The sequence below is a fragment of the Antechinus flavipes genome, chromosome 1 (genome assembly GCF_016432865.1).
Source record: "Antechinus flavipes isolate AdamAnt ecotype Samford, QLD, Australia chromosome 1, AdamAnt_v2, whole genome shotgun sequence".
NCBI classification, from domain to species: Eukaryota; Metazoa; Chordata; class Mammalia; order Dasyuromorphia; family Dasyuridae; genus Antechinus; species Antechinus flavipes.
In genome coordinates, this window is record NC_067398.1 from 441,061,746 (window position 1) to 441,080,896 (window position 19,151).

General features: G+C 34.7%; 1 protein-coding gene across 2 annotated transcripts in view; it reads right to left on the reverse strand.

The window, feature by feature from the left end:
* The window catches only part of ZC2HC1A (zinc finger C2HC-type containing 1A), a 54,793-nt gene extending 52,134 nt beyond the window's left edge, over positions 1 to 2,659 (reverse strand). For both annotated transcript variants that reach the window (XM_051969999.1, XM_051970000.1), the window contains exon 1: positions 2,525 to 2,659. In XM_051969999.1, coding sequence (XP_051825959.1) covers positions 2,525 to 2,540 — 16 coding nt within the window. In that variant the 5' untranslated portion in view covers positions 2,541 to 2,659. The remainder of the gene's footprint in view (positions 1 to 2,524) is intronic.
* Between the last annotated feature and the right edge of the window lie 16,492 nt (positions 2,660 to 19,151).

Sequence of the window (19,151 nt, forward strand, 5' to 3'; positions counted from 1 at the left end):
CTCTTTACACCAACTCTGGGAAGTAAATGCTATAATTATAATTCTCATCTTTTTATTTTATAGTTAAGAAAACTAAAGGAGAAAAAGGATAAGTGATTTGCATAATTGTTAAACAGCTGATTCTCCTCCATCGGAGTGTGAGTTCCTCCATAGAAAGAACTGTATCATTTGCCTTTCTCTGCATCTCCAATATTTAGCACAATGCACAACACATTGCAGGCATTTAAATGCTTGGTGGCTGGCTGACAGAAGCTAAATTTGAACTCAGATATTTCTGACTCCAGACCCTGTACTTTATCCACTAAGCACCCAGTTTGATAAGAATATTGTCCTGTTCTATTCTTAATGGAAAAAATATGTTTCTGTTCATTACATAAGTATTTTTTTTACAAATAATACTGATAAAAAATTAGTATATTATAAATAACAAGCAAAATCAAATGATTTCATATTATTCACTTTATTATTTATGTAAATAATATATATTTTATATTATTCACTTTGGAGGGAAAGCTACATATATATGTAATAAGCAAAACTGTGAGGTACACACATATCTAGTTGGATCAAATTATAATTAAATAAAATACTATCCCAATGCTTTGAGAACCAAACTGACCTAAAGCCTCATGGCTGTTTAAACTCTGGAAAGTCTTAAAAGGATAAAAAAAATCTGTTAATAACCAAATGACAGGCAGTTCGACCTTCCTCTAAGAAACAGCTAAGCTCATCAGAATCCTGGACCACACTCTTAGTGAAGAATTGGAAGGGTGTGGCAAAGGAATTCAATAAAGGCTCTAGTGGATGCTATCTGTAACACTAAAGGGAGAGCTTGGACCAATGAAATCAACAATCTGTCAAAGTTGCAATTTGAGCTATTATAGTAGGGTTCTGCTCTTTTAAAAAGCAGAAATTTAAAATTCCACAAACTTTAAAATTTTAAAAACACTTAAAATGATTAAGTATGTCAATATTACAAATTCAAATATTTTTCAGACCACACAAAATAGATCCTTTAAAGTTAATCATAAAGTTTTTATAATCTTATATTTTAGTATCTTCAAAGTGATGAACAATCCCCAGCTTCACCTATTTTACAGACAATGGAACAGAGTTAAGTGATCTGCCAATGAAACTACCAAAAAAAAAAAAAGAAAGAATCTAGAATTTGATAACTAAGTCCTAATGTATTATTCCTCCTGGCCACAAATGGAATTTGACTTAAACAACCTACTTTGTTTTTAACATTTTCTGCATTCTTCTTAAAAGTGTTTATGTTAAAAACATATCTGGCATAGATATGACTGTAGGCAAGGCAGATTGTGAAGAAAAAATAAGAAACTATTAATAAACTAATACAAAAAAACTAATCTTGGAAGAAAAAACCTGCAAATTAATTTACATCATAAATCATAATATATATTTCATTGTCCTTTGGCATATTGAGAATTTAAGGGGGGAAATCATTTTACTATCCATTCCATAACATAAAAAATTTTCCCCTTTTTACCATGAGGCTATAATACCCAAGGTCCAATCCCCAAGTTCACACTCTCCCAGAATTGATACTAAACTAGGCAGAAATAAGGAACAGAATGAGGCCGGAGGGGCCTTTCAAGTCCACAGTGCCCAAAAGGTTGTCAAACACATTTTAAAAGTCAATTCTACAGCTACTATCGATCAGAATCTCCGAGGAACTCAACTTTTCTGGTTTTCGATGAAATACCACCCCCACCCCCCACTAAAGGGGAAAATGTTAGAAGAAAAAGTGAATCAAAATACGAAACTGCAGAGACAGAAGAGGCCGGGGCGCCCAGAAGAGCCCCCGCCCTTGGGATCAACCCACGCAAGGAACGAGTGCCCGCTCCAGATTCACGCCGCCCCCCCCCGTCATCTTTGAAGGGACCCACACCCGCATCCGGAACAGGGGCAGAGGCCGGGACTCCTCGGCTGCGCTCGGACATACTGGGGCTGGAGGAGAAGGAAACGCTGCCGATAGTTTTCTAGGTTTTTAAAAGGTTTTAAAAAGAAACTGGTCCAAGCAAAAAACAACAACAACAACAAAAAAAAAAAAAAAAAAAAAAAAACCCTGGGGACACACCCCGCGGTATCCGCGGAGAAAAGGGGAGACGGATTAAGACAATAAAGAGTCCAAGGATGGGAGGGAGGGGGGCATTTTAAAAAATCAAATACGCTGCAAGAAACCGAGATCACTACGGAATAGGACAGATGGATGGAAATAACTGAGGGCGGGCGTGTACCGAGAAGAGTGAGAGGGTCACAAATCACAGGGAAGGATGCCCCGAGGACGCGGAGCTACCCCCGGACAGGGTTCTGGGGCGGGGCCAGGAGAAGGTGGGGCCTCCAGCCCGCCCCGTGCTGCCCCCTGCGCCTCAGCTTCCCCTCCAGTCCGCCCAAAACCGAGGCCGGGGCCCGCCTCCTGGACCCCTCCCCCCACCCTCCCGACACCACGGTCGCTCCGGACGGGAACGGCCATTCCCGCTCAGTTCAACCCTTAGCTCACCTCCCTGCCCTTCCATGGCACCACAGACTGCGGCTCTCCCGGCTCCTACTACTCTCGCTCCTGCCGCTGCCGCTGCCGCTGCTGCTGCCGCCGCCCAGGCTCCTGCTGTAGCAACGCGGCCGCCGCCTCCCACCCGCTAACATCCCCCGCTCCCATTGGCTCAGGAGCCTCCTCCCGAGGAGGAGGGAGAGGGGCTTGGGCTTTGGAGGGGGGGGGAGGAGTAGGAAACGAGGGGGAGCAGGCAGAGGAGAACCACGCCCCCACCCCTCCTTCGGCTCCCCAGTCTCAGCTCTCTTTTTCCCTCCTTCTTTGGGCGGCGTAGTGATTTACAACCCCTTGGACAGTAGGCCCTGACAGTGTTTTCCACCCCTCCCCAACACACAGTCTGCCTCCTTCTCTTGACATCCCCTCCCCCAGCCCTGTATCAGCCTGGTCAACGGTTCCATTTTCTACTTCTAGCCTTCAAAAACCATACTCTCACACTCTGCTGCCGTGCTCCACGCCTCCTTCCCCAGATACATTTCTCCTCCCTTCTCCCGCAGCCCTGAATATACACCTCACAACTCCTGTTACCCCTGCAGTACACAAACACACATACACATGCACACAGCCAGCACAACCCACATCCTTTGCCCATCCAAATTAACCGCTCACACTTGCTCTCTAGATTTTTACCACTTAGACTGGACTTCTTCCGCCTCTCCATCCACACAGAAAACTTAAAACAAAACGAAACAAAAAACTGCAGCCATCTACATACCCAACTGAACTTTACATTTTCCCATTCGATTCTGCCCATATCCAAAAATCAAATCAAAACAAAACAAAAACTAGTTATCTCTTAAATGTTTAAAATTGTAAGAAAAAAAGGATGAGGTTTTTATTTGGAAGAGACTTTGGTAATGATCTAATAGCTTCTCCCTTCCCCCCTCCCCCCAAATTTGAGAATCAGAGAAGTTAATGGAACGATAGTCCCGTGATCAAGAATGGAATTAGTCTAGATGGGAAAGGATTCAGGATTCCTAGTCATAGTCTAAACACAATACATATCAAAGTACTGATTTTGCTTACATTCTATTTTAATTAGTGCTAGTATACTTTCGTCCTATAAAAATGTTTAGGTTATATTAGAATGTAGTCTTGGAGTCTATTAAATTCGCTCCTTGAGACCATATTGAAATTGTTCCATGCAGTGGTGAAAGAATTTCTTTAGACCTTTCCTGCAAGTACTTGTCACTGATCTTTTGGCCTAACGATAAAAAATAAATCCCAACTATTTTTCTGGTAAACTTCATTTCTAACATCATTTTTTCCTTGTTGGGAACATTAGCATTCTTAAACTAAAAATAGCGTGGAGGCAGCAGCAGAATTTTTTGAACCAAGGACCTCAAAGTCTGGATATAGACCTGGATGTAACTGAAAAGGTTTAATAAAAAATAATAGCTAGTGCTATTGGCACTAGCTGGGTCATAGGATCATAGAATTAGATTCATCTAGTCAACTCTCTTGTTTTACAGAAGAAGAAATAGGTAATAGGTATCTAATTAAAATCACATTAATCAAAGATCACTTTGAACCTGAATCCCCAGATTCCGCATGAATCTTTCTTTCCATTTTGAATCATTTGGGGATTTTTGCTGTTGTTCATTTTTTCAGTTACATCTGATTCCATTTGGAGTTTTCTTGATAAAAGTACTGGAATGGTTTGCCATTTTCTTCTCCAATTCATTTTACAGACAAGGAAATTGAGGCAAAAAACACAGCTACTATCTAAGGAGAGATTTGAACTCAGGGAGATAAATAAATCTTTTTCACTCCAGATTTGGCATTCTATCCATTGTGCCACTTAGATACCTCTTACATACCAACAGATATTATAGATAATACTAGCTTGATCCATGAACAAACATGAAAATTTTTAGTGTTTGTGCCAGGCAACAAGTCTTTGCTTGATAATTTGATTTGGAGTGTAATAAATGAGTCACAAGCATTTAAATTAGTCCTGGCAAATTTTACTTATAAAGTCACTCCTACCTATTCAAAACACAAAACAAACTTCATCAAGAATAATGTTTCCTCTATTTAATTCTAATGGACTTTCATAGTTTTACTGATACTTTGACGAATGTACAACATTTTCAATGTGTATGTTCCTTCTACTAAAGCTGACAGTTCCTTTATATATAGTCTTTGTTCATGTTATCTAATTAGGCTAAATTCAAAAAACATTTCTTAAGCCTCTATTTTGGGTCCGAAATAGTGCTGGGAAACAAAGGCAAACATAAAGGTAGTACTTGACCTCAAGATCATTCTACTGGGTAATGTGTACCTAACTGTGTGCTCCTAGGTAAATCACTTAACCTCTCTGAATTTGTTTTCTCATCTATAAAATGGGAATAATAGCATTTACCTCAGGAGAATTGTATATTAGCATTATGCAACTCTAAAAGTGCTATAGAAAAATCTTATCATAATCATTTTAATGGTAGGTGTGAAGGAGAGATAAGGATGTCTACAGAGTTGCAAATTTGGGTGATTAGAAAGATAACCAAGTACCTTTGACATAAATATATTTGGAAGAAAGGTATATTTAAGGGGAAAAGATAATCTATTCTCTTTTGCATATGTTAAATTTGAGATGCATATGGAGCACATAAGTGGAGATAATTCAGCCATCAACTGGTAATAAAGACTGGAGGAGAGACATGAAAGCTACATGTGTATACATGTACATATATACATGTACATATACAGAAAGATGATAATTAAAACAAAAGCATTTTTCTGAAATACTCTCTTTCTTCCTGTCAGACTACTGACTTCTGTGACTTCCAGGAAGTCTTCACAGGTCTCTATTAATTCCAGTGCCAACCCTCTGTTAATTATTTCTTTCTCATCTTGTATATAGCTTGCCTTGTTTATATTTCTTTGTAAGCTGTCTCCCTCACCCCCCCCCCACCAAATTGTAAGCACCTTGAAGAGAAGAACTGTCTTTTGCCTCCATGTGTAAGAAAGGAAACAAACACTTATTAAATGCTTATGATATGTCAGGCACTGTGTTAAGCACTTTAAAATATTATTTGAACTTTACAACAATTCTAAGAGATAGATGCTATTTTCACCCATTTAAATTAAGAAAACTGAGGGAAATAGAGGTAGTTATTTGCCTAAAGTCATGGAACTAGTAAAGTGTCTGAGGCTAGATTTGAACTCAGACTTTCCTACCTTTAGGCCCAGTGCATTAGCCATTATACCACCTGTCTCTAAAAGTCTCAACTCTAATCTCTCCATTTTCTGGAAAACTTTCTATTTTTTACAATATCTTAAAGGACAATCCCCAAGAAAAAATTTTAAAGGTATTTGGGGATTGTTTCAATCCATATTCAATTCTATTAGAAATACATGTGTACATATGTATTTGTATAGAATATAGATAGATATACATATTTGTATGCATATATACATATATACCCACATACACATGTTCATATATTTATATCATTAGGTCCAGCTTTGCCCAACTGTTTCCTTAGTTCTATTACCATTTCTTCATGTATAATGCTAGATACCAATGTGCCAGAGTCTAAGTTATGGTTTTGTTCTGACATTGGACTAGAACTGGTCTCCGACCTGTGGGTGGCTACAATTGAACAAATCAGGCTAGAGAGAGGAGAGTCTGGAATCAAACAGAAGTTTAATTTTCAAAGTGAAGAAGTAGGAGTAGGGTTTTAAAACATGAAAACCACAAATAGGCAGGACCCAGCACAGTCATTCTTAAGTCTTGAGTAAACAGTTCTTATGTCAGGCCCACATAAGCAGGAATTTTTGGAACAATATAGATTTTTTTTGAATCCTATGGGGATCACTGAGCTTTGTCTCAAGCCTTAAGGGTTGTTGAGCCTTGTGATATTTCAGTGAGCTACAGAAGAATTAATGTGGTGGCAACACCAGTACAGTACTGGTTTGATTCACTTAGCAGTTATAAGCATAGGAATTGTTAGAATATCAAAACATGTGATTGGTCACTTTCTGTTGCAGTATGTGCAGGTCAGGGAAACAGGGCTATTTAGTTAAAAATCATAAATCCAAATTCTGCAGTTGAGATCATCCAGAGGGTGAGTGCAAAGGATTGTTGTTTTGCTAAGCTCAGGGTACAGTCTGCTTTCTGGGTTTTAGCTCTAGAAAAATAGAGTATCTCCTAATATCTTGGTATTTCTTATTATCAATTGGCACAGGGCACTATAATTCATCTATCCAATTTTGTCACCATTTGTTTTCCTTTTGATTTCAACTACAAATGCTCTAAGACAGTCTGATTTAGCTTGCTTTGTCTCACACCAAATCTTTTGCAGGCTTACTTTTCTTTCAACTGCTCTTCACTGTTTTTGTGAGGAAATACTTGTTATCCTCCTTTGCAATACTTAGCTTATAGTATTAAACTCTAAGCCAATATCAGTCTTGACTATCATGTTTCTCTTTCTATTAAAAAAAGATTGTAAGCACTGTGTGAGACAGATTTGAGATTATGTGGCCTTTCATATTTTGGTGACTTTTTTGCATTGATTATACCTTTCTAGGAAATGATGGAGAGTTAATGTCTCTCTTAAGGACTATTAAGAATAAATGTGGTTTGTTTAACAGATATTGTATTACTTGCTGTCTAGGGTGAGGGGAAGGAAAAGAGAAAAATTTGGAATACAAGTGTGAATGTTGAAAACTATCTTTGCATGTATTTTGAAGATAAAAAGCTATTATTTTAAAAAAAGAAGAATAAATATGGTTAAGAGACTTACCCAATGAGGTTCCGCAACATAGTGTCTGAGACAGATTTTGAATTCAGGTTTTTCTGCTGCCAAGAATGGTGTTCAATTCACAAGCTACATCATTTGGCTGCCTTACTTTACTATAGTAAAGCTGTGAGTAATCATTTCTATGGAAGACAAAAAAGTAACTCTGCACACTGTTCACTCTACAAACATGTGCTAATTACTAATGTAATAATTACATGTTTGATTTTGCCTTGTAAACTGGCCTAGAAGAAAGAAAAGAAGAATCTGTTGTTGCCATTGTGTAGATACACACATAATTCCAAACATTTTATATGCTTGCTTGCTGATATTAAAATGTTTACAAACTGATTTTAGTGGCTGGTGCTTTTAGACAACTTTCCTGTTTCTCTCATTTGCCTTGGGTGATATCCATGAAGCTAATCCTTTATAGTATTCCATTAAATACATTTATTCACTTAATTTTATCACATGACTCCAAAGATAATTATTTGCTTTCTGTTTCTAAAAGACATTTCTCTGAAATGGGCATATTGTAATGGCTCTTAGACACCTCAAAATGATCAATAAAGTTTGAATAAAAATCCTTTCCAATTCTACTTTCAATATGAACTTTTTCATTTGGCATAGGTAAGAAAAGACATGCTCTGTGTAATCAAAATGTTAGTGAAGAATTGATGTAGTGATTATGAGGAATGCCAATTTTTTACTGTAATTGCACATTTGCTATAAGTATCCTGAATATAACTTTTAATATTTCTTAAATGATTTAGAAATCTTTTAAGGTTCAGATAGTGTCTTTGTATAATTATTAGGAATATATGTGAATATCAAAATCAGTTCTGGTTAATTAGCATAATGTCTTATATTGTGATTACTAATTTCATTTGTCTTCTTCCTCTTTATAACTTATATACAATGAGAAGAGCTGTATTGTGGGGCAAATGCAAAAAAAATTCTTATGATCATCCCTCTCAGACAATATTCAACATTAGGAAGCACCTCAGAGATCATTTTGATCAATTGGCACCTGAACAGAAATCCTCTTGATATTGTCCCCAATAAAGAGTAATTCAACTATCACTTAGTGGTCTCCAGTGACGAGACCTGCCTCCACAAACAAACTCACTATTCTTTAGCAAAGTTTAGATTTAATGAATGTTCTATCTACTTATCTATCTATCTATCCCCCTTTCTAGCTACCTATCATATCTATCATGTACCTATCTATCATTTATCATGTCTATATTGTAATCATCTACTGTCTATCAATAATCTGTCAATATATATCATCTATCTTTCTATTATCTATCTGTCCATCTATTCATCGATCATTTTATCCATCTTTCAAAAAGCCTACAGTTAATATACTACTCAGCAATACTCTTTACTGCTAGTTCCATTCTCTGGATAAAACATGTCTAATCCCTCTTCCATGTGACCACCTTTCAAATGTTCAAAGGCAGTTATCATGTCCCCTTTAAATCTTCTCTAGGATAAACATTCCCAGTTCCTTCAAATGATTCTCATATAGAATAGTCTCCAGTTCCTCCACCATTCTACTTATCTTTGTCAAATGCTTTCTACTTTATCAATGTACTCTCCAAATGAACTGTGCAAATTACTTCAGATTTGGTCCAACCAGAGCAGAGTTCAGCAGGATATTTATTTTTTTTGTCTTCTAGTTGCCATACTAAGACTGGGTAATTATGATTTTCCCTGGAATGTGCAATTAAAAATAAAACAATTTGACAGCATGAGACTCAGTCAACAATTATGTAATGAGCATTTCATTTACTTGATCAACAAATATTAATCAAGTTATTATTTGTTTCCTTCATTAGAGTTCCACTCTAATGTCACATTGTGTTATACAATCCTGAATTAGAAAGCATTATCAATGGAATACAATCTCTGATGTGTTCTCCTAAAACAGTACTATAACTATAAGCACAAACGTGGTGATTGATTATCATATGAGTACCATTTTAACAAAGGTTGAAGCAGGTGAAAAAATCACCAGGTGATGATTGTTTTGTTGTTGTTTAAACACCAGTAACCTATGGGACTATCTATAAAATTGTAAAAGTGGGTTATGGCTCAGTGCAAATAGTTGGAGATACTTAGGAAGGCAAAGTTATTTTGAAAGACTAATAATCAATCAATAAATATTTTTATGCACCTACTATTTGCCAAGCACCATCCTAAGCAGCAAGGGTATAAATATGAAAAACAATGAGATCCCTGTCCTTAAGGAATTTACAATTTAATGAAGGAAAACAATTCACAAAGAGAAGATGAAAAGGAATGGTGATGATTGGGTAAGTTCAGGGCTGTGAGCATGGTGAAGAAGTTAAGTAAAAATTGGAACACTAATAAATTGTTGGTGAAGTGTGAACTGATTCAGCCATTCTGGAGAACAATTTGGAACTATGCCCAAAGGGCTATCAAAATGTGCATACCCTTTGATCTACTGGGTTTATATCCTAAAGAGATCTTAAAGGAAAGAAAGGGACCCACATGTGCAAAAATTTTTGTGGCAGCCCTTTTTGTAGTGGCAAGAAACTGAAAATTGAGTGGATGCCCATCAATTGAAGAATGACTGAATAAATTATAGTATGTTATGTTATGTTATGGAATTTTGTTGTTATATAAAAAATGATCAACAGGATGATTTCAGAGAAGCTTGGAGAGATTTACATGAACTAGTGCTAGGTGAAATGAGCAAAACCAGGAGATCATTGTACATGTCAACAGCAAGATTATAGGATCATCAATTCTCATATAGCTCTTTTCAACAATGAGATGATTCAGGCCAGTTTTATTGATCTTGTGATGAAGAGAGTCATCTACACCATCTACTTGTAATGATGAGAGAACTGTGGGAACTGAGTGTGGATTACAATATAATATTTTTACTCTTTTTGTTGTTGCTTGCTTGCATTTTATTTTCTTTCTAATGTTTTTCCTTTTTGATCTGATTTTTCTTGTGCAGCAAGATAATTACGTAAATATGTATGCATATATTGGATTTAACATATATTTTACCATGTTTAACATATATTGGATTAATTGCTATCTAGGGGAGGGGTGGGGGAAGGAGGAAAAATTGGAATACAAGGTTTTGTAAGGGTCAGTGTTGAAAAGTTATGCATGCATATGTTTTAAAAATAAAACTCTTTAATTTAAAAAATATTTTAAAAGAAAGTAAAAACTCTGAGTACAAGTGAAAATATAATTTTCTCACTTTATTCATTTTATTTGCTTTGGGTTTTAAATATTTTTGCAATATGGCTAATATGAAAATATGTTACATGATTTTACATGTACAATTGATATAATACTATTTGTGTTTTCATTGGGTGGGGAGAAGGTAGAAAGAAGAACATCTGGACATCAAAATTAAAAAGAAAAGAATGTTAAAATAAATAATATTAAAATATATTAGAATGAATTAATAAGCATTTGAACAAGAGTACTAGCAGGGAGAATTAAAAGGTCATTTCAAAGAAAGAATTAATTGAACTTGGTAATAGATTTCGTATCAACAGAGAAGAAGAAATGGAGATAAAAACTGAATGCAAAATTTCTTGCCTAAGTCACTGAGAGAATGATGATGTCATTAACAGAAATAGGAAAGTAAAGAAAAGAACCACATTTGGAGGAGGTGGAAAAAGTCAACAATTTTTGAATGAAAGTTTATATATTATAAAAAAGACTTTAAAATTAAAATAAATAATTATATATCTCTAGTAGCACAGCTGAGATTTAAAGTGTGACATATTGGCATATAGTATAACAGATTAGTCCTAGAATCAAGGGTTTGATATTCATGAATGGTAAGTCTGCATAATAAGATTTTAGATGATATTTTGGTTTCTATGCTTTCATTGATCACAAGAAGGAAAATTGACACAGGATAGAAATAACAAAGTACATTGATATTTTTGATATTTTGAAAAATAACAAGTTTTAAAATGTAAAAACTTTTCCAGAAAGACATTAAGTACATATAGAAAAAATAAATTTATCATTATCACTAAAAAATATTCTTGGCTTCATAATAAATTTCAAAATTTCATCAAAATTTCAAAATAATTTTTTTTACCTAACATAGATTTTACCTTTTTTGGTGTAATCCTTTTAAAATATCTGCATAGCTTAGTTATAGAAAAAAAGAAATCAAAATGAATCAAAAAATTATATACACTGGTTCTAACTTGAGTCTTTGGGAAATTCTTCCCAGGAGCCTTTGGTAGTAAAGTGTTGTTGGAATTATGTATGGCAAATCTCCATAGCCTTTATAAATGTAAAAGCTAAAGCTGTTATCAGAAATTACTGAAATTAATAGCATTTTAATTCACTTAGATACCAATCTCTGATCCATAGGAAAGTTATTTCTATATCATGCCACATATCGTATATTTGTCAAGATGATTCTCTAACTTTTTCACTTTTCAAAAAAAACATTCCACAACTTTTAGAAGATAGCTTTAGTGTCTTCTGCACACAGAATATTATCATCCTTACAAAAATGAAGGATCTAAAATCAAGTGGAACTTAATCTTCTGCTTAAACTTTTTTTTCTTCTCTTCAGAGCATAAATTCAGGCAAGGCTAGATAGAATGCACTAAAATCCTCTATATCCTTGAAACCCAAGGGGTAAGCTATAGAATACTTGACTTACAAAGTTGAGGATGAACAGTGCATTGAAATTAACAGGATTTAGAAGGGAGATTTAAAAGATTGAGTTGAACACATTTTCCTCTGGATAAATAGGACTATTTTTAAAATAGCCTGGTTTTCTCTAGGGAAGAAAATGTTGAATACCCTTTTCTGTTCATTGCTTTTTTTTTTTACTTCCTTCTATCCTTGCTACTAGTTCTTGATCCCTTAGCAACGGAAACAGAGCAGACAGTTTGCTTTGCCTGTTCTTCATCAGCCCTTACTTCACTGCATTACAAATAGATACTCACATGCATCTCCTGAAATTTCAGAAGGGAGTAAGCTTGGTGTGCCTCATAATGATTTTTTCTCACTTGAAATTCTCAGCACTTAGATCTACTAGCAAAAAATATTTTGACACTTTGAAAAATCAACATGATGTATAAAGTAGGGAGTTAATGCTATAAAAATAAAATGTGATGAGAATATCAGATTTAGTAATACTTTCTTACTAATCATACTAATTATTGTTAGATATTAATACATGTTGCTCACCTCAATTCCACCATTAATTCAAAGAAAAATCAAATATCAACCATAAAACCATGTGAGAGAAAGATAATTGGCTTACAGTTAGATAACAGTTTGGATGACATGCAGTCATAGGATCATAAAATTATAGATTTAGATTGAGAAGAGAACTTTGAGGTCATTCAGCTCAATCCTCTCATTTTGCAAATGACAAAGTTGAAGTCCAGAAAGTAAATTTCCCTAGATTACATAGGTAGTTGGATCTGAATGTGGTCTTGTGACTCTTAAGTCCAGAACTCTTTGCATTCACATTGCCTTTATAAAGCTGAATTTAAAGATTCTTCAAAATGAATGAATGTAAGTTGATAGTGAAGTGAACAGAACCAGGAAAACATTGTATACAAGAACAGCAATATTGTATGATGAACAATTGTGAATGACTAAGCTGTCCTCAGCAATACAATGATCCAAGACAATCCTAAAGGACTTACGATGAAAATTGCTATACACCTCCAGAGAAAGAACTGATGATATTTGGATATAGACTGAAGCATACTATTTTTCATTTTTTTGGAAAGTAAATGTTGTATATAATTGCACATATATAATCTAAATTAGATTGCTTACCATCTCAGGGACAGAGGGAGGGAAGGAGGAAAGGGGTAGAATTTGAAATTCAGAATTTTAAATAAAAAATGTTTAAATTATTTTATATGTTATTAGGGAAAATATAAAATATTATTTTTAAAATGAACAAAAGAAAAAACACTCAATAATCTCTTATTCTATGTCAGACCTATGCTAAGGTCTGGAGATACAAAGATAAGCAAACAACATTGTCTTTACCCTCAAGGAGGGTAATTCTAATGGAGAGGGCAACACATGGATAATTAAGGTTGGAAATAAAGTAGATAGCCAAGGGTACCCAGCATAGCATAATTTGGAGCTGGCTGAGAAGTTGTGTAGATTCAGAAGTACTAATTAAATATCCTAAATTTGTCAGATACAATTTATGTGATATTGAGTAATTCATCTAACTTCCTCAGTTTCCTTATCTATAAAATGTGGTAGGAGGATATATTAGCTAGCTTCTAAAGTCTTTTCTAGATCTAATTTTATAATTTGTGGTCTAAGGGCAAATAATTTGATGCTAAATTTTTAAAATGATAAAATTAATTCCAATTATAATACTTAAAAATATTTATATTCTTAGAACAGTTTTAGAACTCATTAATTTATTAGCTTCATTTTTCAATGTTCCAAATCAATCTTTCATCTATAATTGGATAGGTTACTTTATGCATTTTTTTAACAGTTTGGCAGTTCCATGTATAAATGGGACATTTTCCATGAGAGAAATTATAATTTTCTAAGATTCTTCCAAGTCAAATATATGTGTCACATTTGTACTTAACTACTATTTCCTACAATATCTTCCTTCATTAATTACCTCTTCTTTCATATTAGATTTTTCCTCAATGCATTTTCCCTAAATCTTTGTAATCCTTATGAGTAGTCAATCAGTAATCATGTATTAAGTACCTACTTCATACAAAGCATTGTTAATGGTGGGGATGCAAAGAAAGAAAAAAGTCATCCCCAGGTCTCAAGGCGTTTACAATCTAATTGGGGATAACAACACATTGAAAAGAAAGAAAAGCAAAAGGCAGTTACAGGAAAAGAGATGGTGCCCAGCAGGATGGAAAAGTCCAGTTATGTGGGAAATTAAGAGATAGCTGACCTCGGTCTTCCTTAAAATGGAAGCTCTCCAAACAGGAATAGAGGGGACACCAGGAACAGAAAGTATGGAGGAGGTGTGATTCCATGCTGAAATGATCTTGCAGTATAAAGAAATTCCTAGAACATAATGGAGAAATTCAGAGGAGTACATCAAGATGGGGGGGGGGATTGGATGGAGAGGTTGGGGGAGGAGTAGGGAGAGGGAGAACCTGGGATATTCCAAAATTTGTTACTGGTGTTTATAGGTTGTTTCTCCATGAATTTTACTCTTTGATTCCAGGAGTAATCCTATAGGTAGTTACTCCTAAGACTATAATTTATGAACCCCTAGCAGGGTGCTTCCTATTAACAATTAGACAGTAGGTTTAATTAGTTTTTAATAAAAGAATTTACTAAAATGTTACGGTAAGAACAGTTAATACAAACCATTGGTAAATCCACCTCCTCAGAAAAAATCTAGGTGGCACTGTCCCCCAAAATGCACAGTATTCATTGAAAAAGTGGGATAATCAAAATGAGACACATATAGAAGATTAATGTGATAAAAGGTAACACAAACCTCTTGTTACTGTATGTTCTAGAAGCTCTTTCTTTCTTTGTAAAGTAATCAAATAGATTCACTTAGATATAAAATCCCTGCTGTTTAGATCACAAAGCCAGACACCCTGGATTTTCTTTTATTATTAGAGTCAGCTAGCAGTATAGTAGATACACTATTTGACTTAGAATCAGGAAAATCAAATTCATGATTCCTACTTCAGATACTTTACCAGCTGTGTGACTCCTTTGCCAGTCTTCATTTCCCTTATCTGTAAAATGGGAACAATAATAGTATCTAATATATATAGAGAGAACTTTGCAAACATTAAAGCAATATATACATTTATGTATGCATATATAATTTATTATTTTGCTGTTATTATTTCTCCAGGGGTCAGATTTCTTCTCAGCTGCTAGTAACTGTGTACCTTGAAACTGTTTCTTCCCATGAAGAACAACCTGTATTATTGCATTTTTTTTGGTCTGTCTCTTCTCTGGAAAAGATTAGAGCAGTTAAAAGAAACAGGTTTTAGCCTTCCTCATTGTTCTAACCACAAAGGTAAAGTTTTCTTTCATAGATTCTGTACATTTGTGTAGAGAGTGGCAAAGCAAGAGAAGTGAATGAATAAATTTTTATTGGGTTCTGGTGTGTGTGTGTGTGTGCGTGTGTGTGCATGTGTGTGTAGTCAAATGATTAATAATTTATTTTTATATTGTTATGAGATTTGTAGAAAAACTCCTTCATACTTTCTTAAAATAATTTGATTTTATTTCGGGCCCTCTATGAACACATTATTTGAAGTAAGGAGAAAGATTACCTTATACTTGTGTCAGGGATCCTCTTCCCAAATGAACGGCCTGGGTTCATTTTAAGTTATCTCTTATTTATCTTATTCATTGTTCCAAGAAAGACTGGAGATGAGAAATTCATTATGTTACAATCCTCAAGAGCTTCTGCTAGCTTGCCATACAAATTCACAAATTTCAAAACACATGAGTTTTATTAATACTATAAGAGATGTGGTTGGAATAATGAGGAAGGTTATATTTGTTTCTTTTAACTGCTATAAACTCCAGGAATTATTTTCACTGCTCTGCTGCTTTGTTCCAACCTTCCTAGGAGCTGTCCAAGGTCCTTACTGTCACCATAACTGATCTGAGTTCTGCTTCATTGCACTCTGACATTCAACTTTCCTCAACAGATGGTCCTAAGTTATCTTTTCTCTAAATATCAGCTTTTAAACAGCTAAAAAATAACAATGAAACACATTAGCCTATGAGCTTTGTAGAGCAGGAACTTTTTTTTTTCTTTTTTCTTTTTTTTTTTTTTATATCCCCAGCATTTGGTACTCTGGCACTTAGTAATCACTTAAGTAATTGTCAACTTGACTTGATGCTTTCCTGCTTCTAGGGTATCAAGGTATTCAAGAATTAACTTTTTGTTATTTTGCATGTGTTCCCAGCTTCACCCTCCATACAAAAGCTCTCTTCAGGTGTCTTAGATCACTTAAAGAGATCTTCTTTTTCTTGATAGATGATGGTTCATAATGAGCCTGAATCAAGTTATCTCTTTTTGCTGGTTAAGGTTGGCACATAATGAGCTCATTAGTCTTATTTTTTTCATCCACAGCCTGCCCTTTATTCCCTTCAATACCAAGGTGATTTGCTTTTTACCTTCCACCAGATCTTCTGGGTTTTGTAGAGATGCTCCTACTCACTTTCTAGTCTTGTGGTCAATTGTTTCTACAAAACATCCTGCTTCTATGTCCACCTGTTCATAAGAAAGATCATCCAGTCTTTTCCCCAACCCCTCTCTGAACCTCCCATTTGTGGTTTTTAAGCATGAATCTTTTCTGCTTCTCCTAGGCTGTGGGCTTCTTTCTACCTGTACAGGGTGCCTCAATACTAGTGTCTGATTTTTCTCCTATTAAAAACTTTCTGCTTTCAACCCAGCTTGTACTTTTCTATATTTTGAGGGGTGAGTTTCACCCAATTAATACTTTTCTCCTTTACAATCCCACTCGTGTTGATATCATTTGTTCCAAGAACTTCAATTATTTCTTCATTGCAGACAATTCTACATTTGTAGTCTTGACCTCTGTCTAAAGCTCCAAGATCACATTTTAATTCTCTATTAAAAATTCTACCTGCATTAGGCTCATTATGTGAAAAAACACATTTCTTTCATCATCAGCCAGAAAAAATATTTTTCCTCTTTGTTGGGAAAAAAACTTCCTTTTTCTCTCTACCTCATTTTAACATATTTTCTTTTCTCTTGCATTGAGGTAGAAAACATGATGAAAGGAAAAGGAAAATGAAGATACAAGAGAGGTCATCTCCAGAATCAAAATAAATTGAATAATCAAGGACTTTCATGCAACTAAAACCTGACTTTCTGGGGGGGAAAAGCCCTTTTTTGATCCTTTTTAATGCAAGTTCCTTTCTCCCCTAAGATTATCTTCAATTTATCATTAGAGTATGAGTTCCTTGAAAGCAGTGACTATATTTTTGCCTTTTTTGCACCTTAGCGCTTAACATTTGCCTGGAACATAATAATTAGGCACTTAAATGCTTACTGATTTAACTTGACTTAAAAAAGACAAATTATCTCCTTTGTTTAGTCAATGAAAATCTAGTGAGAGAAAACAGGGAAATAAATTCATTGAGTGTCATTTCATTTTCTGCCAGTCATATTGTTTATCTAAATAAACTCAATAGAACAATTCACTTAAGAACCCAGCAAATGTGTAACAATCTACAATGCAAAAGTATGATGCTAATTATTTCAGTCCATTATTTAAAAAAAGAGGGAATGGGACTTGTTGGAGAAAACAGAGAAGGCCTAGAGCAGTACAGTTAAGTGAAAAATTAGATGTCTGAGCAAAGCTCTCCCCTTAAATCAATGTTTTGGAATTCTTGGCTTCACTGTCCAATCAGAGGTTCTTCTGGTTGCTGATAACACCAAAGCTGTTGGAATTTTTCAGGATGATGAAGTTTTTCTAAAAATAAGCTTCTTGGAGCATGATGGATTTAGGTAATTTGAATTAGTTTTAAAATTTTAAAGCATTTCATTTTATGAAAAATTTCTTAAATGAGTGGTTAAGATGTGTTGAGGGTGAGGAACAAAGTTTAACTACTATTAGATGCTAGATTGTAACTATATCCTCTTCAGGGATCAACTGTCATAAATCTTGAAATTTTTGTTTATTGTTTTCTATCATGCATAACTTGAACTACCATAACTTTAAAAAATCATAAATTAAATAATTTATCATGTAGAGGAATGCATATGGGGTACTTAGGATGTTCAATGAATAGTAGATACTGTTTGCTGCCATGGATATACTCAAAATTTTTCTAGTATGGTTAAACTGCAAGAGCTTGAGTTTACTAGTATAACCTTTGAGAATCCTAGATGACCTTTATGTTGCACTGAAGCTTCAGAGTAGGATTCTTTATAGAACAGAATTATAATTTAATGACCGGTATCATTTATTATTCAATGGCCAAATCTTACTATTTCTATCTCCACAATATTTTTTACACTTGACCCTTTATCTATACTCCTGTACACATCACCAATACCTCATCACCCCTTGATTAGACTATTGTAATATCCTCCTAATTGATCTTTATATTTCAAGTATCTGCCCAACAATAAAGTTCTAGGTAAATGTTGTCAAGTAGGTGTTCCTTGTACTCATGACAGCTAAAAACAAAATTAAATTAGTGGCAAAACTGTATAATAGTCAAATTCACAAAGATAGTAATTTGTATTTTGTCTATGAGGGAAACTAATAATATTTAGAAGATGGTGAAACAATTGATATGCAGCACACTTATTAATGACACAGACATTGAGGCTTTGCACTATAGTAGAAAGAGTACTGAATATAGAATCAGATATCCTGGATACAAATTCCGATCTTATATTTACTACTTTGTGTTAGTTATTTTGCTTCTTTAGACCTCAGTTCTTCAACTAGAAAATAAAGAAATTGAACTAGATAACTTAAAAATTCCTTTGAATTTTAGATACAAGAACATTTGGCAAATATATTATAGTAATTTGCTTTTTCCTTTTCCAAATGAGGAAACTGAGGTAAATAGAGTCAAGTGACTTGACCAAGGTCACACAGTTAGTACATTTCTGAGGACAGATTTGAATTTAAATCTTCCTGATTCCAAGCCTAGTGTTCTATCTTTTGAACCACGTAGCTGCTCATAAGGCTTAGACTGAAGCTACTTTTTTTCTCCAGGAAGCATTAATAGTCTTAATGGGGATCTTGGGTGTTTACTCTCAAAATGGAGATTCTGTTATCCCAGTCTCTTGTCAGCTGATCATGTGAGTTTGAATAATTCTC